Source organism: Bombina bombina, chromosome 8 (genome assembly GCF_027579735.1).
Source record: "Bombina bombina isolate aBomBom1 chromosome 8, aBomBom1.pri, whole genome shotgun sequence".
Taxonomy (NCBI): Eukaryota; Metazoa; Chordata; class Amphibia; order Anura; family Bombinatoridae; genus Bombina; species Bombina bombina.
In genome coordinates this window covers 198,793,563-198,819,168 of record NC_069506.1, presented here as the reverse complement: position 1 = coordinate 198,819,168, position 25,606 = coordinate 198,793,563, and the positions used below count along the sequence as shown (strand labels likewise).

Sequence of the window (25,606 nt, the reverse complement as noted above, 5' to 3'; positions counted from 1 at the left end):
CCAATGTTACACTGCCCTAACCCTTCCTAGAATACCCTATCATATGGAATAAGTATCCGGGGGGGGGGGGGGGGAATGGCCCCCATCAATTTTGCTACTTATATCTAAATAAAAGCACCTATCTGAGCCACTCTTCTGATGCCAGTAAACAATTCTTTTTAAAGGAATATGCAGCTAACAACAAGAAACTCACTTCTGCAGAACATGATATTGTTAGGTTTAGTGCAGAACATGATATTGTTAGGTTTAGTGCAGAACATGATATTGTTAGGTTTAGTGCAGAACATGATATTGTTAGGTTTAGTGCAGAACATGATATTGTTAGGTTTAGTGCAGAACATGATATTGTTAGGTTTAGTGCAGAACATGATATTGTTAGGTTTAGTGCAGAACATGATATTGTTAGGTTTAGTGCAGAACATGATATTGTTAGGTTTAGTGCAGAACATGATATTGTTAGGTTTAGTGCAGAACATGATATTGTTAGGTTTAGTGCAGAACATGATATTGTTAGGTTTAGTGCAGAACATGATATTGTTAGGTTTAGTGCAGAACATGATATTGTTAGGTTTAGTGCAGAACATGATATTGTTAGGTTTAGTGCAGAACATGATAGTGTTAGGTTTAGTGCAGAACATGATATTGTTAGGTTTAGTGCAGAACATGATATTGTTAGGTTTAGTGCAGAACATGATATTGTTAGGTTTAGTGCAGAACATGATATTGTTAGGTTTAGTGCAGAACATGATATTGTTAGGTTTAGTGCAGAACATGATATTGTTAGGTTTAGTGCAGAACATGATATTGTTAGGTTTAGTGCAGAACATGATATTGTTAGGTTTAGTGCAGAACATGATATTGTTAAGTTTAGTGCAGAACATGATATTGTTAGGTTTAGTGCAGAACATGATATTGTTAGGTTTAGTGCAGAACATGATATTGTTAGGTTTAGTGCAGAACATGATATTGTTAGGTTTAGTGCAGAACATGATATTGTTAGGTTTAGTGCAGAACATGATATTGTTAGGTTTAGTGCAGAACATGATATTGTTAGGTTTAGTGCAGAACATGATATTGTTAGGTTTAGTGCAGAACATGATATTGTTAGGTTTCGTGCAGAACATGATATTGTTAGGTTTCGTGCATTTTATGTTCCCCCACAGAGAAAAAAAAATGATCTCCTTACCATGTCTAGATCAAAAATAAAACCATAAAACCCTTCTAAGACTGCAAAATCTACTCTTCTGAAAACTCAATCTGAACCATAAAAACCTCAGCACTGCGCTGCACAATCTATGTACCTCAGGCCACAAAGCTGTGCTTCTAGTGCCCTTTTCCAAGGCAAAGTACTAAGAGTTAAGGAGTCTGGTAGCCACCCCCAGGACCCAGTGCTTTATTTTATTTTAAATACACATTTTAGGCATGACTGCACCAGACCCAAGGCCTCTGCCTGTGGAAGGCTCCATACAATGACAACAATATATATCTGGATGAGTATACTGCAACCTGCACAGACCATACAAACATTGAAAACAACTGTACCTGGATTAGTGGGTCATGGAGCAATATTATTTGCTGGACTCCTGGTTGCACATTACCAGACCCCCTCCCCCCCCCCCCCCCGTAACATGAAAGTAGAAAGTAAAATAAACATTTTTGTTTGCATGCTCTAATCCTATTTTCTAAAAGTAAAAAACTTGTATTATTCTTTGAATATGTGTGGTAGAAGCAGGTATTGTCACCTAATTTGGACATATAAATAGTACACTAATTAAATAAATATGCAGGGTACTGACCAATCATGAATTAAAGGCTTAAAGGCATTTTCATGTATTTGTAATATATTTCCAAGATTACTTTTTTTTCTGCTTCTCTGTTTCTCTCCCCCCACTCATCCTCAAGAGAGAGCTATTGCCTGACGAACTGGAATTTGAATGGGTTCTGACTCATCTGTGTGTAATTTGTGCTACTGAGAGAACACGCTCTCTATCTTCCCTTCTATTGCATTTATGTGAATCACATCAGAGCCAGCTTTGTGATTCTCTCAAATTAATTTTGGAAATGCTGCAAAATGGAATGCAGAGAAGCCATATTAAAAGCTCTAACTAAAAAAATGTCCAAAGAGCATTTAGATAAGCCAATCACATAAAGGTGCATCATTTAAACTTGTTAAATAGATTTACTGCTAAACAAGAAGGGATTATCTCTGAAAGTGAGTGATCCTACTATGATTTCTAGATTTACTTTTTATCAATGAAAGCAACATTATAGTTAAGAATTAATTGAGTCATACTACAAAGTGACATTAATAAAATCATCAGTATATATGTGTGTTTAAAAAGTGATGTAACCAAACCAGCGCTTACAATTAAAAAATTTTTAACATGCATATTGATTTTTTTATTTCACTATACAAGATGATTGTAATTTAATAGTTGACCTTAAAGGGCCATTATACACTCATTTTTACTTTGCATAAATGTTTTGTAGATGATCTATTTATAAAGCCCATAAAGTTTTTTGTTTTTTTTAATTTATAATTTTGCTTATTTTTAAATAACATTGCTCTGATTTTCAAACTCCTAACCAAGCCCCAAAGTTTAATTTGAATACCGTCAGCTACCTACTCCAGCTTGCTCCTGTTTGTGTAAAGGGTCTTTTCATATGCAAAAGAAGGGGGAGGGGGGGGAGTGTCTTATTTCCCACTTACAGTGGGCTTTCCAACTGCCTTTTCAACAGAGCTAAACTGAAAGCTTCTAAATACGTTTTTAAACCATTTTATACTGGATTTTTATATCAGTATCTGTGCATCTTATTCTTTATAGTAGTGTCTATTACATGCAGTTATATGAAAATTAGTGTATACTGTCCCTTTAATGTAACCATAATTCAACAATACTTGGAAATAACCGAGTCTTTCCATGGGAGCAGCAAAACAACTTGTGGAAAGGTCTGTAGGTGTGGAGGGAGGTTTGCCACTGAGTGCAGAAGTTCCTTGCACTGTTAAGTAATCCATACTATTGAATGAATTCCCATAAGAACGTGATCTGGATGCAGCAATCTGCCAGTATGCACAATGTATCTCATTTCCATACCTTCTTTAGATCTATTTAAAAAGCATTGTTTCATAGACCACATTCAAAATTAGAATGATAAAAATGAATTGGTTGTATTCACAAAGCTTGTAAAATGCGGACAGGCTATAGGAAATCACTAGTGTTAACTGGAATGAATAACAATATAAATATCTTTGCACAAGTCAAATGTTTAGTAATGTTGAGAAAACAAAATAGATGTATGATCAAATAAGCAAAAAATTTTTTTGTTTGTCTCTTTTTATCCTCTAGGTCTTCCTGCTCGTACTGTAAGCTCACTGCTCATGCATATAGCTTCTGCTCTCTTCTTTCCCATCCTTCATTCCTTCCTGTCTTCGCCCAGACCTGTCACATAGTAATTACTTAGTGTCCCTTAGCACTGTGTCACTCTAGAGCAATGTACTGACTTGTGTGTCCAGGGTCTGTCACACTGCAATTATCTGCAGGTTAAAGTCCCCCTGCCCTTGCCCTATTACATTTGGTGAGACTGCATCTGCTGTGTGACAGAGGATTGGTCACCAGCGATGTTCAAAACCATGACATTGTGTGGTTGCAAGATTGTCATCGAGCTCTTGTATAGCATTGTGAGAATAAATCTATTGCTGAAATTCTTCTGAAATTCTCCCTGACAGACAAGGCAACTTCATACTGTTAAGGAGTAAATCCATAAAAGGACAACAGTATGAGTGTAGCGAAGGAGTTTAAATATACTGAGAAATTATATAAAGTTCTTTTGATTGTAAATTTAAACTGAGTTAAAAGAGTAGAATATTAGGGAACTTTGTTAGTAACAAATGTTTGTCTCCAGGACAAAGTGTGAAACAGAATATGGTATGATAAAAAACAGGAACCAATAGTTAGTTTTCCCAAGAAGAGGCTACTGTAAATCTGTCAAAATGCAAAAATGTAAATTTAAAAATGAAAGCTACGTGCATGAAGAAAGACAAGTGTGGTCCAAAATAACATGCAAAGAAAAGCAAGTTTTTTTTACTGCATCTGTATTTTGTGCAGAGCTGTGCAATTTAGCCAGAAAGTCATGTCATGAACATGCATATTTAAGTATGCTCTAAACACCAGCCACCTTCACATCTGGTACAGGCATAGTGGTTAGAAACATAGGACCCAATGATCTAAATTTGGTAACATGGCAAGAAGTTTCACACCGATGCTCACGTGAGCAGACCTCACAGAATTATCTAAGACATTGGATAAACCAGTAATTTCTGTTGACTTAAAGGGACAGTCTGCTTGAAACAGGCTATTGTTTAAAAAGAAAGATAATCCCTTTATTACCTATTCCCCAGTTTTGCATAACCAACACTGTTCTATTTATATACTTTTTACCACTGTGATTATCTGTATCTAAGCCTCTGCCGTCTGCCCCCTATCTCAGTGCTTTTTGCAAACTTGCATTTTAGCCAATTAGTGCTGGTTCATGCTCAACTCCACAGAAGTGAGTACAATGTTATATTTATGGCACACATGTGAACAGCTAATAAAATGCACTGAGATAAGAGGTGGCCTGCATGAGGCTAAGAAACAAGCAGAGATTTAGAGGTTATAAAGTTTATTAATATAGCAATGCTGGTTGTGCAAACCTGGGGAATGGGTAGTAAATGCATGATCTATCTTTTAAAACAATATAAAACAATCAAATAGACTGTCCCTTTAAGAGCTTAGCTCCATTGAAGGTAATGAAGCTCTCTAGAATGCAGAATCTTGCAGGGGAGAGTGAATATAACCAGGAGCACCCTGCACTGACACCAAATTGTTTATAAGCACATCAAATTATGCAGTTTTTAGTGTACTTTACCTTGTATTTGATTCTAGTTTCACGAACACACCCCTTTCCTTTATTTTAATAAGGACACTGAGTATTTTAAAGCAAACTTGCAAGCCTGCATTCTGCAAGATAACACCATGAGACTTGAAAGAGGTAATATGCTTAGATTGGATATTTGGATAATTCTGATATCAATAGCGAGAAAACTTTATATATGCAGAATTAATGTTCCTGTTCAGCCCCCTTGCAAATGCTACATGATTAATTTTACTATAGATATATAAGGAATTCTTGAATTTTAACATCTTGTTTATATTTTTTTTTTTAAATTACCTTGTACCTTAAATACAAGTTTTGTTGTTTACATTGAATACAATTTTTCAGCGTAATTTTTAAATGATTTGTAAGGCAAATGTAAATTTGCATTTCGCAGAAAGTTTTTTAACACCTATTTGGATGCGTAGTTGAATACTCTTTATACACAAGGTGTTATACGTAATGTGTTTTGATTTTCACAGCATACATTCAAAGCACTTTAAAGGGACAGTCAACACCCGAAACAACTTTATCCCATACCTTCGATCCACCAAAGACGATGCGCCTGCACTGCATCCCATTTTCAACACCTCTAGCATTATACGAGTAATCGTCCAAAGCACATACATTTTTCTAATAGAGATATGTCAGACAAACTCCCCCCACCGTGACGTATTAGGTTTCAGTTTAATTGAATCAGCCAATCAGAATTGAATCATCGGTTGGATTCCTAACACGCGTTCACACTTGCACTTCTGATTTTGGCTTGAAAACTGACAGAACATAAAATACGCGTGCGTCAATGGTTCATACATGAACAAGCATGGCATTTAGTAAAGAAGGGGATGAAGGAGGAGGGGGAGGAGCTTGGCTGCCATATCTCTATTAGAAAAACGTATGTGATTCAGACGATTACTAGTATAACGTTAGAGGTGTTGAAAATGGGATGCGGTGCAGGCACATTGTCTTAGGCGGATCGAAGGTATGGGATAAAGTTCTTTTTCAGCGTAATTTTTAAATGATTTGTAAGGCAAATGTAAATTTGCATTTCGCAGAAAGTTTTTTAACACCTATTTGGATGCGTAGTTGAATACTCTTTATACACAAGGTGTTATACGTAATGTGTTTTGATTTTCACAGCATACATTCAAAGCACTTTAAAGGGACAGTCAACACCCGAAACAACTTTATCCCATACCTTCGATCCACCAAAGACGATGCGCCTGCACTGCATCCCATTTTCAACACCTCTAGCATTATACGAGTAATCGTCCAAAGCACATACATTTTTCTAATAGAGATATGTCAGACAAACTCCCCCCACCGTGACGTATTAGGTTTCAGTTTAATTGAATCAGCCAATCAGAATTGAATCATCGGTTGGATTCCTAACACGCGTTCACACTTGCACTTCTGATTTTGGCTTGAAAACTGACAGAACATAAAATACGCGTGCGTCAATGGTTCATACATGAACAAGCATGGCATTTAGTAAAGAAGGGGATGAAGGAGGAGGGGGAGGAGCTTGGCTGCCATATCTCTATTAGAAAAACGTATGTGATTCAGACGATTACTAGTATAACGTTAGAGGTGTTGAAAATGGGATGCGGTGCAGGCACATTGTCTTAGGCGGATCGAAGGTATGGGATAAAGTTCTTTTGGGTGTTGACTGTCCGTTCAATGTTTCATAGTTTATTAAGCAACACTACCTTTATTTATCCTGCCATTGCATACAGAAATATAGGTGACGTCTCTACAGCTCACTGTGTATAATGCACCTTTAGAGCATCCTATCAGTGACCTTGTAGCACTGACGGATCATTTTAGATCATCTCTTGGGAACTGAGAGGTTTAGATCATTGGGCCCATAGTAAGAAAGGGAATCATTTTAAAAACAAAATGCAGTAGCAAAATAGAGATTTAGAAGGTCACTATAAAAAGCTGGTAACAATAGCTTGTTTAAATACGTATGTTTGTAATTTGTATATGTGTGTATGTATATATACTGTATATATATATATATATATATATATATATATATGTTCACAAATATATGTTGTTTTTTTTCTTTTAGTATATATATATATATATATATATATATATATATACAGTATATATATATATATATATATATAGTGAAGATTGGAGTAGCCGTGTTAGTCCAGTAGATAGATGCTCAAAAAACAAAGTATAACAGTATGCAGTGATACCTTTTTTATTGGACTAACATAATATTTAAAAGACAAGCTTTCGAGAGTTTACATCTCTTCCTCAGGTCTGAAGCAATACTGATCATTCTGATATAGATACACATCACATACAACAAATGGAAGGGAGGAAGGGGGGTGAGAGGGGGGGTCATAAAAGCAGAGAATGTGTCTGAAGGAGAAAATAGCTGAGAATAGCCAGAAAGAATAAATAAACAGAGGAGAGTAAATAGGTCAGATGAGAGGAAAAACAAAAAGGAAAAAGAAACCAATATAGGACAATAAGATGAGAGATTATAGAAAGTTATGGTAGTGTGTGAGAAAGCCAGAGTCTACATTAAGTCCTTCATTTCTGGTTTTGAAATGTGTGATCATTTTCATCTCAAACGTCTTTCGTTCATGAGAGTCTTTGAAATTCCCTTTAAGAATTTTAATCCTGAGGTTAAGGATGGAGTGACCAGTCTGGGTGAAGTGATGACCAACAGGGGTACAATATTCATTTTCCTTGTGGTTTTTGATCGAGTGTCTGTGTAGATTCATTCTGAGATGCAGCTTTAGGCCAGTTTCTCCAATGTAGCAACCTCTGTCACACGCTGTACACTGTATTATGTACACCACATTAGCAGATGAGCACGAATAGGATCCCTTAATATTGTATGACGCGTTGTTGTGTCTGGCTGTGTTGTTGTCACATATATGTTGACACAGTTTGCAGAGTGATTTGTTGCATCGTGCAGTGCCATTCTGTGTGCGCTTCTGTTCTGTGGTTAATTTGCTGCGGACCAATCTCTGTCTCAGGTTAGGCGGTTGTTTGAATGCTAGTATGGGGGGTTCAGGAAATATTTTTTTGAGTGTGGGGTCCTCTGAAATTAGTGGTTGTAGATCTTTAATAATTTTGCGCACTCCTTCCAGAGTAGGGTTGTAAGTGACTACTAGAGGGGTTCTTGTTTTGTTTTCCTTTTCTTTGTATTGTAGGAGTCTTTCCCGTGGTGTTTTTAGGGCAGATTTGATTTTTTTAGATATTGTCCTTTCCTTGTAGCCCTTTTGCCTAAATGACTCTGACAGTGTACTGAGGTGGTGATCTCTGTCTTTTGTGTCAGAGCAAATGCGGTGATATCTGATAGCTTGGCTGTAGATGATACCTTGTTTGGTGTGATTGGGATGGAAGCTGGAATTGTGGAGGTAGCTGTACCTGTCTGTGGGTTTTCTGTATATAGATGAATGAAGGATGCCATTGGTGACAGTTATTGTGCAGTCCAAGAAGTTCACACTATGATTTGAAAAGTCCATTTTAAGGTTTATTGACGGGTGAAATGAATTAAATGATTTGTGGAAATCTAAGAGGCTTTCTTCTCCTTCTGTCCATATTATGAAAATATCATCGATGTAACGATAATATGTATACGGTTTGTGGGGCTGAGTACATAAGAATCTGTATTCTAGGTACGCCATGAAAAGATTGGCGTATTTTGGTGACATTTTTGTGCCCATCGCTGTCCCTGTCATTTGTAGGTAGTAATTGTTGTTAAAACTGAAATAGTTGTGTGTGAGTATGAATTCTATAAGCTGGGCAATAGTTGCACTATCATATTTGTGTGTTGTTTGGTGGGATGAGAGAAATGTACTGCAGGCCTCAATACCATCCTTATGCGGGATGTTGCTGTATAAGGATTCCACATCCATAGTAACTAGTATAGTGTTTCTAGGTAGTTCATTTATCTGGTTGAGTTTATTAAGGAAGTCTGTAGTGTCCTGTATAAAGCTATCAGTCTTAATAACAAGAGGCTTAAGAATGTTTTCTATTAGGCCAGATATTTGTTCAGTAAGTGTTCCCATACCTGTTATAATGGGGCGTCCTGGGTTTCCTGGCTTGTGGATTTTGGGTAGCATGTAGAAGGTACCCATCTGAGGATTGGAAGGTACCAGATTTTCTAATTCTTGCTGTAGGTGTTTAGGAAATGTTTTGATAAGTTTTGTGAGTTTAGCTGAATATTCCTTGGTGGGGTCCGTGTCCAGTTTTTTGTAGTAGTTTACATCAGACAACTATCTGTAACCTTCTGTAGTGTAGTCCTGTGTATTCATGATAACTACTGATCCACCCTTGTCCGCCGGCTTGATGATGATGTTATTATTATTCATCAAGTTTTTCAAGGCATTTCTTTCCATATGTGAGAGGTTGTAAGCAATTTTTTTCTCTTGTGTGGTGACTAGGGATGCCACTCTCAGGCGAAAACTTTCAATGAAACTGTCCAATTTGATGTTACGTCCTGCTGTCGGTGTAAAATCTTTGTTGTTTTTCCTACCATTATTATCCTGTTTGAGAGTCGTGTTTTTTTTGGCATAAAAGAATTCCTTAAGTCTCAATCTTCTGAAAAAGTCTTCCAAGTCTGAATATAACTGGATGTGATCAAGATTTGTGTTAGGACAGAATGTTAGCCCCTTGGATAAGACTGATTTTTCAGGTATTGAAAGGTGATGATTAGAGAGGTTTACAATCCCAGTATTGTCCGTGAATTGTTTTTGGTAGTTAGCAGGCTCAGTTTGGTTTGGGTCATTGGTAGTTCTGGTTGGAGTAAGTTGTTTTTCAATGGAGCAATCAGTTGATCTTTCATTAGGGCTTTCTTTGTGCTGTTTGAGCTCAGCCAGTTTCTTATTCTTTTTCCTGATGAGATTATGTTGTTGTTTCCTGTAGAAGTAATCCATTTCTAATTCCATTGCTTTGGTTTCAGGTGTAACCTGTTTAAGATCTTGAAATAAGGACTGCTTGTGACAGAGTATTTTTTGTTTTCTGTCATATAGTTGGTGAATTAGGTTGTTGCGTAGTTTCTCACTAGTTTGTCTGCAGAGATTCTCAGCATATGGTGAGTTGTGGGTAGTAGAAAGTGGGTTCTTAATTCGAAGTCCATTAGGGATTAGATACATTTTCTTACAACGTGTAAGAAAATATATGTCACTGTTAATTTGTGTTTCTCTTCTAATCAGTTTGATCATTTGCTTCTTTATGCGGCTGAATACGGTATCTGTCATAGTAGTGAAGATTGGAGTAGCCGTGTTAGTCCAGTAGATAGATGCTCAAAAAACAAAGTATTGCAGTATGCAGTGATACCTTTTTTATTGGACTAACATAATATTTAAAAGACAAGCTTTCCAGAGTTTTCCTCTCTTCCTCAGGTCTGAAGCAATACTGATCATTCTGATATAGATACACATCACATACAACAAATGGAATGTGTATGTGATGTGTATCTATATCAGAATGATCAGTATTGCTTTAGACCTGAGGAAGAGAGGAAAACTCTCGAAAGCTTGTCTTTTAAATATTATGTTAGTCCAATAAAAAAGGTATCACTGCATACTGCAATACTTTGTTTTTTGAGCATCTATCTACTGGACTAACACGGCTACTCCAATCTTCACTACTATGACAGATACCGTATTCAGCCGCATAAAGAAGCAAATGATCAAACTGATTAGAAGAGAAACACAAATTAACAGTGACATATATTTTCTTACACGTTGTAAGAAAATGTATCTAATCCCTAATGGACTTCGAATTAAGAACCCACTTTCTACTACCCACAACTCACCATATGCTGAGAATCTCTGCAGACAGACTAGTGAGAAACTACGCAACAACCTAATTCACCAACTATATGACAGAAAACAAAAAATACTCTGTCACAAGCAGTCCTTATTTCAAGATCTTAAACAGGTTACACCTGAAACCAAAGCAATGGAATTAGAAATGGATTACTTCTACAGGAAACAACAACATAATCTCATCAGGAAAAAGAATAAGAAACTGGCTGAGCTCAAACAGCACAAAGAAAGCCCTAATGAAAGATCAACTGATTGCTCCATTGAAAAACAGCTTACTCCAACCAGAACTACCAATGACCCAAACCAAACTGAGCCTGCTAACTACCAAAAACAATTCACGGACAATACTGGGATTGTAATCCTCTCTAATCATCACCTTTCAATACCTGAAAAATCAGTCTTATCCAAGGGGCTAACATTCTGTCCTAACACAAATCTTGATCACATCCAGTTATATTCAGACTTGGAAGACTTTTTCAGAAGATTGAGACTTAAGGAATTCTTTTATGCCAAAAAAAACACGACTCTCAAACAGGATAATAATGGTAGGAAAAAGAACAAAGATTTTACACCGACAGCAGGACGTAACATCAAATTGGACAGTTACATTGAAAGTTTTCGCCTGAGAGTGGCATCCCTAGTCACCACACAAGAGAAAAAATCGCTTACAACCTCTCACATATGGAAAGAAATGCCTTGAAAAACTTGATGAATAATAATAACATCATCATCAAGCCGGCGGACAAGGGTGGATCAGTAGTTATCATGAATACCCAGGACTACACTACAGAAGGTTACAGACAGTTGTCTGATGTAAACTACTACAAAAAACTGGACACGGACCCCACCAAGGAATATTCAGCTAAACTCACAAAACTTATCAAAACATTTCCTAAACACCTACAGCAAGAATTAGAAAATCTGGTACCTTCCAATCCTCAGATGGGTACCTTCTACATGCTACCCAAAATCCACAAGCCAGAAAACCCAGGACGCCCCATTATAACAGGTATGGGAACACTTACTGAACAAATATCTGGCCTAATAGAAAACATTCTTAAGCCTCTTGTTATTAAGACTGATAGCTTTATACAGGACACTACAGACTTCCTTAATAAACTCAACCAGATAAATGAACTACCTAGAAACACTATACTAGTTACTATGGATGTGGAATCCTTATACAGCAACATCCCGCATAAGGATGGTATTGAGGCCTGCAGTAAATTTATCTCATCCCACCAAACAACACACAAATATGATAGTGCAACTATTGCCCAGCTTATAGAATTCATACTCACACACAACTATTTCAGTTTTAACAACAATTACTACCTACAAATGACAGGGACAGCGATGGGCACAAAAATGTCACCAAAATACGCCAATCTTTTCATGGCGTACCTAGAATACAGAGTCTTATGTACTCAGCCCCACAAACCGTATACATATTATCGTTACATCGATGATATTTTCATAATATGGACAGAAGGAGAAGAAAGCCTCTTAGATTTCCACAAATCATTTAATTCATTTCACCCGTCAATAAACCTTAAAATGGACTTTTCAAATCATAGTGTGAACTTCTTGGACTGCACAATAACTGTCACCAATGGCATCCTTCATTCATCTATATACAGAAAACCCACAGACAGGTACAGCTACCTCCACAATTCCAGCTTCCATCCCAATCACACCAAACAAGGTATCATCTACAGCCAAGCTATCAGATATCACCGCATTTGCTCTGACACAAAAGACAGAGATCACCACCTCAGTACACTGTCAGAGTCATTTAGGCAAAAGGGCTACAAGGAAAGGACAATATCTAAAAAAATCAAATCTGCCCTAAAAACACCACGGGAAAGACTCCTACAATACAAAGAAAAGCAAAACAAAACAAGAACCCCTCTAGTAGTCACTTACAACCCTACTCTGGAAGGAGTGCGCAAAATTATTAAAGATCTACAACCACTAATTTCAGAGGACCCCACACTCAAAAAAATATTTCCTGAACCCCCCATACTAGCATTCAAACAACCGCCTAACCTGAGACAGAGATTGGTCCGCAGCAAATTAACCACAGAACAGAAGCGCACACAGAATGGCACTGCACGATGCAACAAATCACTCTGCAAACTGTGTCAACATATATGTGACAACAACACAGCCAGACACAACAACGCGTCATACAATATTAAGGGATCCTATTCGTGCTCATCTGCTAATGTGGTGTACATAATACAGTGTACAGCGTGTGTCAGAGGTTGCTACATTGGAGAAACTGGCCTAAAGCTGCATCTCAGAATGAATCTACACAGACACTCGATCAAAAACCACAAGGAAAATGAATATTGTACCCCTGTTGGTCATCACTTCACCCAGACTGGTCACTCCATCCTTAACCTCAGGATTAAAATTCTTAAAGGGAATTTCAAAGACTATCATGAACGAAAGACGTTTGAGATGAAAATGATCACACATTTCAATACCAGAAATGAAGGACTTAATGTAGACTCTGGCTTTCTCACACACTACCATAACTTTCTATAATCTCTCATCTTATTGTCCTATATTGGTTTCTTTTTCCTTTTTGTTTTTCCTCTCATCTGACCTATTTACTCTCCTCTGTTTATTTATTCTTTCTGGCTATTCTCAGCTATTTTCTCCTTCAGACACATTCTCTGCTTTTATGACCCCCCCTCTCACCCCCCTTCCTCCCTTCCATTTGTTGTATGTGATGTGTATCTATATCAGAATGATCAGTATTGCTTCAGACCTGAGGAAGAGAGGAAAACTCTGGAAAGCTTGTCTTTTAAATATTATGTTAGTCCAATAAAAAAGGTATCACTGCATACTGCAATACTTTGTTTTTTGAGCATCTATATATATATATATATATATATATATATATATATACACATATACAGTATCCCACAAAAGTGAAAATAACTCAACACGCAGCCATTAATGTCTAAACCGTTGGCAACAAAAGTGAGTACACCCCTAAGTGGAAATGTCCAAATTGGGCCCAGTTAGCCATTTTCCCTCCCTGGTGTCATGTGACTAGTTAGTGTTACAAGGTCTCAGGTGTGAATGGGGAGCAGGTGTGTTAAATTTGGTGTTATCTGTGAAATAGATGGGCACTTTTAACGCCCCCATTAACCTCACATAAGAATATGGACTTGAGTTGTCTTTCTTGATAAAGCGGAGCCCTTTCTTTTCAAGAAAAGGTCTTATTGCCCAGTCAATAGTAAGCAGTTGCCACATATATGGAAATAACTTGTACCTTTTAGTTACTAATTAAGGGGCGGGTGACTCCAAAGCAACCCCTGTCCCCTAATAGCAGCATACAACATAAAACAATATCCATTATATGAAATAGTGGAATACCTTTTTCACAAACAGGGTTCTTAAAGTATCCCACAAAAGTGAGTACACCCCTCACATTATTGTAAAGATTTTATTATATCTTTTCATGTGACAACACTGAAGAAATTACACTTTGCTACAATGTAAAGTAGTGAGTGTACAGCCTGTATAACAGTGTTAATTTCCTGTCCCCTCAACATAACTCAACACAAAGTCATTAATGTCTAAACCATTGGCAACAAAAGTGAGTACACCCCTAAGTGAAAATGTCCAAATTGGGCCCAATTAGCCATTTTCCCTCCCCAGTGTCATGTGACTCATTAGTGTTACAAGGTCTCAGGTGTGAATGGGGAGCAGGTGTATTAAATTTGGTGTTATCGGTCTTACACTCTCATACTGGTCACTGGAAGTTCAACATGGCACCTCATGGCAAAGAACTCTCTGAGGATCTAAAAAAAAAAAATGTTGCTCTACATAAAGATGGCCTAGGCTATTAGAAGATTGCCCAGACCCTGAAACTGAGCTGCAGCACGGTGGGCAAGACCATACAGCGGTTTCACAGGACAGGTTCCACTCAGAACAGGCCTAGACATGGTCGACCAAAGAAGTTGAATGCACGTGCTCAGTGTCATACTCAGAGGTTTTCTTTGTGAAATAGACATATGAGTGCTGCCAGCATGCTGCAGAGGTTCAAGGGGTGGGGAGTCAGCCTGTTAGTGCTCAGACCATACACCGCACACTGCATCAAATTGGTCTGTATGGTTGTCGTTTTCCCAGAAGGAAGCCTTTTCTAAAGATGATGCACAAGAATGCCTGCAAACAGTTTGCTGAAGACAAGCAGACTAAGGACATGGATTACTGGAACCATGTCCTGTGGTCCGATGAGACCAAGATAAACTTATTTGGTTCAGATGGTGTCAAGCGTGTTGTGGCAACCAGGTGAGGAGTACAAAGACAACTGTGTCTTGCCTACAGTCAAGCATGGTGGTGGGAGTGTCATGGTCTGGGCCTGCATGAGTGCTGCCGGCACTGGGGAGCTATAGTTCATTGAGGGAACCATGAATGCCAACATGTACTGTGACATACTGAAGCAGAGCATGATCCCCTCCCTTTGGAGACTGGGCCACAGGGCAGTATTCCAACATGATAACAACCTCAAACACACCTCCAAGACAACCACTGCCTTGCTAAAGAAGCTGAGGGTAAAGGTGATGGACTGGCCAAGCATGTCTCCAGACCTAAACCCTATTGAGCATCTTTAGGGCATCCTCAAATGGAAGGTGGGGGAGCTCAAAGTCTCTAACATCCACCAGCTCTGTGATGTCGTCATGGAGAAGTGGAAGAGGACTCCAGTGGCAACCTGTGAAGTTCTGGTGAACTCCATGCCCAAGAGGGATAAGGCCATGCTGGAAAATAATGGTGGCCACACAAAATATTAACACTTTGGGCCCAATTTGGACATTTCTACTTAGGGGTGCTCTCACTTTTGTTGCCAACTGTTTAGTAATTAATGACTGTGTGTTGTTATTTGAGGGGACAGCAAATTTACACGGTTATACAGGCTGTACACTCACTACTTTACATTGTAGCAAAGTGTCATTTCTTCAGTGTTGTCACAAGAAAAGATCTAATAAAATATTTACAAAAATGTGTGGGGTCTACTCACTTTTGTGGGATACTGTGTATATATTTATTTATATATATTTCTAAAACCTTTAATATTTTCAATCAATTTTTAAAGTAGGTTCAGAAGTTGCTACAGCCACCTATTGTGAGTAATTTGACCTATCCGTTTCTATGGAACTTAGTTTGTTTCTTGTTATTCTACGGTTTACACTTGTTGTTTGCTGAAATTAAGAGTAAGATGGCCGCCAGCTAATAAAAGCCTGTGACCTACGGTTATGTGGACCATGCAGGTTAGAATCTTAGTCTTATAGATCCTCATACTAAGTTATAGAACCATTTTGAACAACAGTTTTTTACTGGTGTTGACTATACCACATATATTTATGGCCTTTTTGTGTATTTTTTATTATTATAATTAGATAACCTTCACACTGTCCAAGTTATGAAAAATGTTGATCGCCTCTTGTTTTGATGTCTGTGCTGTAGATAGTATGGCTATATGTACACATTTAGCAGATTTTTATGTGAAAGAAGATAAGACATGCAAACAAGCAGTTGTTTTTTTTTTTAGCAGACAACAGTGCTCAGTCAAACTAATTGAATAATAAAAGTAAACAACAAGAATAAAGCTTAACCAGTTGGATGACAAAAGGTAGAGCATAACAAGTGATTCTATTGGGTTCTAATCTATAATTACCTATCTTGCCAAAGATGGAATATTGATGATGCAGACATTGTTACAAATAAGCAAGAGAAGCACAAGAACACAATTTATATCAGGGCTACCTAAAGCTAGTTGCCAACAAATGTGCAAGGATTTAAAAATCTTTGTGCTTAAAGGGACAGTGTACTGTAAAATTGTTTTTCCCTTGTTATGCCAGCTGTAGTATAATTATTTTTGTATATGAAATAGCTGGGTTTGTTCTTTGAAACCATGATCCAATAAAATTGGTTGAGTTGCAGGGAAATCAGATCTAATTATTGTATTACTTTGCTTACCAAAGCCCAATACTTAGAGAAAACAATTTCAAAATTAACATTTTTTTTACTTATGTCTCCTAACTTAAAATCGGAGTGTAATTTGTTCTTCTTCATTTACACTTAAAGGGACAGAGAGCCTAGAAAATAATGTTATATAATTCTGCACATAGTGCAGAATTATATAACATTAGCTTAGCGACAGCTTTGTAAAGCAAAGGGTTAGATAGATATTTTACAACGAAAACAGAATGCGGCTCCTGGCTATACTGAGCGGGACTGTTTTCTTCTCCTAAGCGCGTCACAGGCATGCTGTCTAGACCAGTGTTTTTCAACCAGTGTGCCGTGGCACACTAGTGTGCTGTGAGAGATCCTCAGGTGTGCCACGGCAGACTGACAACAGTGACATATTTTTTAAACTTTGCTTGTTTTTTACTCCCAGTGCAGGGGTAGTTTGTAGGAGGCATGGCATAACAGCACAATACATACAGTATGTGTGTGTTTGTGTGTATGTGTGTATATATATGCTGTATTAGGCTACAATGTGTGATTTTTTTTTAAATTTTGGGATGGTGGTGTGCCACAGGATTTTTTAATGTAAAAAAGTGTGCCACGGCAAAAAAAAGGTTAAAAATCACTGGTCTAGACAGTGTGCACCCGTTCGAGATATTAAACTCAATGTAGCTCGCTCCCGCTCTGGTCTGGTAGCGGGAGCGAGCTACATTGAGTTCAATATCGCGATCATGCTGGCAATGATTAGACATCATGCCGCCATGCACTTAGGAGAAGAAAACAGACCCGCTCAGTAGAGCCAGGAGCGGCGTTCTGTTTTCGTTGTAAAATATCTATTTAACCCTTTGCTTTACAAAGCTGGCGCTAAGCTAATGTTATATAATTCTGCACTATGTGCAGAATTATATATTATTTTCTAGGTTTACTGCCCCTTTAATTACAGAAACTTACAGTATAGATAGGGATACCATAGGCAAAATCAAGTGCTGAAATGAAGGTAAAGAGCTATTTGTAAACAGTTTAATGCACTCCAGCTGGTAAAATGGATAATTGCTAACCAATTAAATGGGAAGAACAATCAGGGTACATTTTCCCTTTAAGAATTGAAATGACTGTACATGCTTGTTTCACTAGTCTTGAAGTAAGAAGATTTTGAAATCCCATTATATTTGATATTCTTTAAAACAACGTTTGATTACAACTGGTTTATGTTTTCTTTACGGCCCATCATTTCTTTCTGCCCTAAATGATAAATTTATATGATCAGCATTCCCCCCCCCCCACACTTTTATCAAGATTGTGGTTTTTTTTGTGCAAACATGTCTACCCTTGAGGTAAACCAACTTTATTCATATCAACAGATTCATTCAGGATTTATTAGCTGTTGTGTTTTGAATGCACCATATTTTTATATTATAATTTTGTCTCGTATTAACACCCTGCTTTGCATTTTGCATTTTGTTGTTGCATTCTTGCTGTTAAAATCAGAAAGAACTCCTCCATATTTGCTGACCATCACTGTCAATACGCTGTTCGCTTCTTGTACTGAAATAATTGTACTAATCATGTCTTAATGACCTGAAGGAAGCAAAGTTTCAAGGCAGGAGAAGGCAATTTTGTACAAAATGAAAGCCCAAATGTATAGTTCAATTATATAAATGGCAAAAACATAACAATAAAGGTATATCAGAAGAAGAATACGTAAGACAGTGATACCAGATCTAAATGGTAGAAGTCAAGCTTTGGACCTTGTCATTTTGTTAAAAGCTTTATGGTTGGGGTGTTGTTCAAGCTTTGCATTAGCGCAATTGACAGAATAAATGGATGTGACAAGTGATAGTGGGTTTATGCATCAGAGGCGAATACCTTTGCGGATGTTGCCATCTGGGGAGTGTGCAAAGTCTCCAGTAGACAACAGGAAGCATGCTCTGTCACGATTGTATCTTTCTCTTGCCCCTGGAGTGACAGGAGATTTCTCTTCTGGTGACAGAGCCTGGTCTATAGTTGGGCAATCTTCATTGGCCAGTGCAGCATTAGCAGCATCCCCATTCTGTTTGGAGTCTTTAGGAAAAAAAAAACAGATGTATATCTTGTGTTAGTATTTAAATAGCAGACCAATGTTGCATGCAGTAATCTAGGTGACATTTGCTTAAAAACTTACTACTGACATGGGTCCAGATTACAAGTGGAGTGCTATTGATATCGCTGTATAGCATTAGGATTAGCACGCAAATTGATATTACAAGTACATGGTAAAGTAGAATAACCAAAAATTGTTTAGCGCTGTCAACATTCCTTTAGCGTGCCCTATACTTTCTAAGGATATCATGACCGTTCTAAACATCACTCAGTTGAAATTTATGTGTTGAACTTGAGCGCTAGAAAACTTAACGCAACTTGAGACCTGAAAAAATGTGTAAAATAAAAGTTTCACAAAACACATTTAAACATATTAAAATATAGTATTACACTTTTATATGTTATATATATATATTCACAATCTCAGCACATGCCAATACCAATCAACCGGGATGCACTTCAACTCTTAATATAAATCCCAAATTCAAAATGCACTCTCTGGTATTAACATCAGAATTACATTTAATTAAACGGAATTCTGATGTTAATACCGAAGAGTGCCTTTCGAATTTGGATTTTATTTATGTATATTTTTTATGTATATATATATATATATATATATATATATATATATATATATATATATATATAAATATATACACGTAAACTTTCAATGGATATTGCAAACACGTTACCTGGTATAACAATTTGAACGTTATAGTTTGTGCTCGATTGAAAGCTCATACTGTGCCATATTTAGAGTGACTTCAAACATTAAGTAAACTGTAAGGGGTAAAAACAATTGCACAAAACACATGTAAAACACATTAAACTAAAGTATTGCACACATATAAACATTTTTTTCATAAAATATATTGATGTTTTAAAAGTGTTAAAGGGACATGAAACCCAAAATTTTTCTTTCATAATTCAGATAGAGAATACAATTTTAAACAACTTTCTAATTTACTTCTATTATCTAATATGTTTCATTCTCTTGGTATCATTTGTTGAAGGAGCAGCAATGCACTACTAGTTTCTAACTGAACACATGGGTGAGCCAATCATATTTAATATATATATGCAGCCACCAATCAACAGCTAGAACCTAGGTTCTCTGCTGCTCATGAACTTGCCTAGATAAACCTTTCAGCAAATGATAACAAGAGCTGGAAGCAAATTAAATAATATAAGTAAATTGGAAAGTTGTTTGAAATTGTATTCTCTATCTGAATCATGAAAGAAAAAAATTGGGTTTCATGTCCCTTTAAGAGTTTGACTTAAAGGGCTCCAATGTATAAATATTTATATGTCTAACTGTGTATGTGTATATATATATATATATATATATATATATATGTGTGTGTGTGTGTGTGTGTGTGTGCATATATATGTCATTTGTGACAATAATCAGATTTTCATTACATTTTAACGAAACAAATACCCAAATTAATTCACAAAGAAAATGAAAGAAAATGAAAAAATACTAAAAAAAAACGTCAGTTTTCATTAGTTTACTTTATTTTTTTAAAGGGGTTAATATTTACCTTAACGTGCTCTCCATGCTCTCCAGAGCTCATTAAAGGGACACTGTACCCAAAAAATTTCTTTCGTGATTCAGATTGAGCATGAAATTTTAAGCAACTTTCTAATTTACTCCTATTATCAAATTTTCTTCATCCTCTTGGTATCTTTATTTGAAATGCAAGAATGTAAGTTTAGATGCCGGCCCATTTTTGGTGAACAACCTGGGTTGTCCTTGCTGATTGGTGGATAAATTCATCCACCAATAAAAAATTGCTGTCCAGAGTACTGAAACCAAAAAAAAGCTTAGATGCCTTCTTTTTCAAATAATGATAGCAAGAGAACGAAGAAAAATTGATAATAGGAGTAAATTAGAAAGTTGCTTAAAATTGCATGCTCAATCTGAATCACGAAAGAAAATTTTTGGGTACAGTGTCCCTTTAAGGTAAGTGTTGTAGCTACTTTTCCCCTGTAGTTTTGCAATATTTAGATTTATTTTAACAAAACAGCATGTAAATTTTAAACTAAAATTCAGCTTTCATTTAGTTTTAAACAAAACGAATACCGAAAAGTGCAGCCACTGAATATTCGGGGAAACAAATTTTCCTGAATATTCAGAATGAAAATTTGATTCAAAACAAAAATGTCCTGGCTGCACATTTCTCTCTCTCTCTCTCTCTCTCTCTCTCTCTCTCTCTCTCTCTCTCTCTCTCTCTCTCTCTCTCTCTCTAACTTGAGCGTTGTTAACGTTCCACAGTAATACTATTTTTGCACGACACATGTAATAAAGCCTTACTACATAATAAAGTTTACCATATAGATATGAGATTTTTACAATCATGTGTTCCCTATAATCTCATTAAATTCTTCTCTTCTATGGTAATTATTGAATAAACTATCACATGAGGCCAGTAAGACAGATATTGATTATCCTTAACCAATATTTAATCAAACAATACTTTAACCAATGTATTTCACATGAAAGTAGACATATATGGGTTATTTCTATAACACTCTGCCACAGTGGTGTATATAGCATTTGTGGTGCCCTGGGTACTGGGAAATCTCATGCTTACCTGAATCTACCCATTTTAACTATGTTTATCTCCTATTTTCCTCTTAACTTTCTCAATCAAGTATCCACATTAGACAACCAGGGATCATATAATAAAATTAATAAATACAACGTTTGTGGAGAATGAAGTACCATGCCATCAAACTAACCCTCAGTATATTCCTAGGCAAAAATATATCCCTGTTGTGCCAGAGAGGTGACAAATTGCTTTGAGTATAGAAATGTGTAATTTCTGATGAACTTGAACTGGCAAATTAGCAACACAAGCATTTCTGTGCATGTCCAAATTTGTATATATGTACACACACAACATTCACACATGCGTACACGATAATCTACCTTTCTCTTTCCTTACACATATAAATCACTGAGTGTGTTTAATTGCTGATGAGACTTGGGGCTTGAGATGGCCACATTTAGGACTTCATATCTTATAACTCCCTCCAAAATTCAATCTGCTTACATTATTAGCAATTATTTATGGATATTAATAATATTTATTGAATTTAATTTGTGTTGTGTGCTTCTTGTTTTTTTTTTTAGCTCAGTTATATTTATATTTTAATTTGCTGATAACAGCTGAGCTAATTAAGAAATTAGTCCTTTAGCCTCCAGTACAGTACCTACTGTTATATATCAAGATCAACAATCCAGAGTGAAAAAGGGGTGGGATTTTTTCCCAGGCTCATGGCTTTATTAAATGCAAAATCGAACAAAGAGCATTAACTTTAATCTAACCTTGAATTACATATCTACTTAATAAAAGCATACAGTTAAAATATCAAGTGGTAAAGCATAATGGAACATACTTGTAACTATGAAATCTATAATTTATTGTAAAGACTCAGGAAGCCAGTATTTAATCATATGTATAATGGGATTGTTTCCCTTCTGTGCTATCCATAAAAAGATCTATAATTCTTCCTCCCATTATTAAGATCGCAAAATTCTGCTCCCTGCCTTTAATATCTGATGATACAGAGGTTGCTAAGCGAATACTGGTTTATTTGGTTGTCCTTGTGAAGCAAGTGACCCATTCAGTATTTATTCTGATATGTGTGAATCCTAATATATGTACCCTATGCAAAATAATGATTTCTATAAGCAACCTATATACAAAGCCTGCATGCATGAGTTTGAGCATTCTGACAACCTACTGAGTTCTATAATCATTGAAGGAAGAAAAAGAACATTAAAGAAATTGTTTTCCTTGTTCCATCCAAAAAGAGTATTTTAAAATCCATGTGGAAGTTTGCTACTGTTGACCAAGAAAGACTTAGGAGTTTTCTTTATTAACCAATGAGCAACTGATACTCAAGTATGTTGTGCACAAACATACATTAACTGCTTATTTCAATATCACTATAAAAAGCTTTAACTGAACTATGAGTTTAATGGGACTTGCAAGCATTGCAGCTCCTGAATAGACAACCACCATCTGTGCATATATGTAAGTACCACTACTGATTGGGATACAGGCGATGCTTGTGGGTTCCCGAGTAGGACTTTGCCTATTTGTTTAAGCCCTTTGCGTAAATTGATCACAATCTTGTGCTTGGTTTGATAGATAACAATTTCTGAACTTTAATTTGTAACCATTAAAGTCTATGGAGATGTTTGTAGATAAATCACTTGATATGTTTTTCGAAAGGATTCTGATCATCCTCAATGATTCAGCTATTAATATCCCTAAAGCTGGAAATGTTTACACCCACCCCCCCCCCCTCGAAGCAACAAAAAATTGTTATCTTCCTTACACATTTCCCAATTTAATCCCAAAAACAAAATGTGCAGGATTAGCGACAAACAAAATGGCGACTTTAGGGATTTATTGATTATTTAACAGGCTGAAGGGCCTGTATGTCGTTTAATCCCTTTATAATAGTTTGTAGTAAGGAAATTATGGGCATATGTTGTACTCTTAAAACCATAGTCACATGTCTGTATGTCTCTTCAAAATAATTTAATCAGGGGCGTTATCGGTATGGTGCGTATGTATAGTTGTTGAGTTATTGATTTATTGCTAGATTACAAGTGGAGCGCTAATTTATTGCGTGCTGCAAATGGCAAATTCTGTCATTTACAGGTGCACAATAAATAACCAGCTATTACAAAACTCTGGTTAATTTTTTAAATGGCCCCCAAAATAATTGTTAAAAAATGAAAAAAAGAAGCATTTTTTAAATATTTTTTTTTAAACTGCACTAAGCAGTTTTGAGGGCTAAAGTTGGTGGGTGTGGGGTGTTAGAAAAAAAAACGTCACTGAAAAGTGCCTTTATATAGCGGTCTATAAGGACAGTGTGTTCCCAGTAAATATATATATGTATATATATTTATTCATATACATATATATTTACTGCCCATCGCTGTGAGTGCTCGACTTACCCCCTTTGCTGCGCTAGTTCTTATGCCGGGTCCTTTGTCGTGCTTCTGTGCAATGCGAACGCCTCATAAATGTGCGCTGGTTTCTAATCTCATTTAAAATAGAGGGGGTCATTTCAGTTTGTTTTACTCATGTTGAAAACCATTGATACATTTTAAAATGTTTAGGGTAATCTGTAATAAGTCAAAAAGTGTTGTCTGGGTTTTATCAAGTCCTTTTAGTTGTGGAATGTATAAGTAAAAAAGTGTGTTGTAAATGTGCCATAAAGTATTGAGATATGGATTGAGATAAACTACAGTATCCCACAAAGGGAGTACACCCCTCACATTTTTGTAAATATTCTATTATAGCTTTTCATGTGATAACACTGAAGAAATAACACTTTGCTACAATGTAAAGTAGTGAGTGTACAGCCTGTATAATAGTGTAAATTTGCTGTCCCCTCAAAATAACTCAACACACAACCATAAATGTCTAAAATGTTGGCAACAAATATGAGTACACCCCTAAGTGGAAATGTCCAAATTGGGCCCAAAGTATCAATATTTTGTGTGACCACCATTATTTTCCAGCACTGCCTTAACCCTCTTGGGCATGGAGTTCACCAGAGCTTCACAGGTTGCCACCGGAGTCCTCTTCCACTCCTCCATAACGGAGCTGGTGGATGTTAGAGACCTTGAGCTCCCCCATCTTCCATTTGAGAATGCCCCACAGATGCCGCCACACACGCTTAACACCAGCTGAACCAAATAAGTTTATCCTGGTCTCATCGGACCACAGGACATGGTTCCAGTAATCCATGTCCTTAGTCTGCTTGTCTTCAGCAAACTGTTTGCAGTCTTTCTTACGCATCATCTTTAGAAGAGGCTTCCTTCTGGGACAGCCATGCAGACCAATTTGATGCAGTGTGAGGCGTATGGTCTGAGCACTGACAGGCTGACCCCCCACCCCTTCAAGCTCTGCAGCTATGCTGGCAGAATTCTTACATTTATTTCCAAAAGACAACTTCTGGATATGATGCTGAGCATGTGCACTCAACTTCTTTGGTCGACCATGTTGAGACATGTTCTGAGTGGAACCTGTCATGCTGTATGGTCTTGCCCACCGTGCTGCAGCTTAGTTTCAGGGTCTAGGCAATCTTCTTATAGAATAGGCCATCTTAATGTAGAACAACAAATCTTTTTTTAGATCCTCTGAGAGTTCTTTGCCATGAGGTGCCATGTTGAACTTCCAGTGACCAGTATGAGAGTGTGTGAGCGATAACACCAAATTTAACACACCTGCCCCCATTCACACCTGAGACCTTGTAGCACTAATGAGTCACATGACACCGGGGAGGGAAAATAGCTAATTGGGCCCAAATTGGACATTTCCACTTAGGGCTGTACTCACTTTTGTTGCCAACGGTTTAAACATTAATGGCTGTGTGTTGAGTTATTTTGAGGGGACAGGAAATTTACACTGTTATACAGCTGTACACTCGCTACTTTACATTGTAACAAAGTGTCATTTCTTCAGTGTTGTCACATGAAAAGATATAATAAAATCTTTATAAAAATGTGAGGGGTGTACTCACTTTTGTGGGATACTGTAAAATGTATGGGGCCATTTTTACAAGAAAAAATGCTTAAGAAGTGCTGCTGCTAAACAATGAAAGTGGTCGATTGTGATTGTGTCTCTATTGAAAATGTCTCATCTGCAGTAGTTATCATGTCCAGGGCCGTCTTTAATATTCATTGGACCCTGGGCAAACATTTTCTTGGGTCCCCCCCATGCCTTTTAACCAATATAATTATATATATTTTTATATATATTCATATGATTAAAGTTTTTCAG

General features: G+C 36.8%; 1 protein-coding gene across 5 annotated transcripts in view; it reads right to left on the bottom strand.

Moving 5' to 3' along the window:
* LOC128638101 (potassium voltage-gated channel subfamily C member 1-like) overlaps nucleotides 1–25,606 on the bottom strand; it is a 208,654-nt gene that overhangs the window by 41,020 nt on the left and 142,028 nt on the right. For 2 of the 5 annotated variants that reach the window (XM_053689961.1, XM_053689960.1), the window contains exon 3: nucleotides 18,576–18,770. The exons of 1 other annotated variant lie outside the window; for it this stretch is intronic. In XM_053689961.1, the coding sequence (XP_053545936.1) occupies nucleotides 18,576–18,770 (195 nt within the window). The remainder of the gene's footprint in view (nucleotides 1–18,575; nucleotides 18,771–25,606) is intronic. 2 more of the 5 variants (XM_053689962.1, XM_053689963.1) reach the window with 2 other exon arrangements.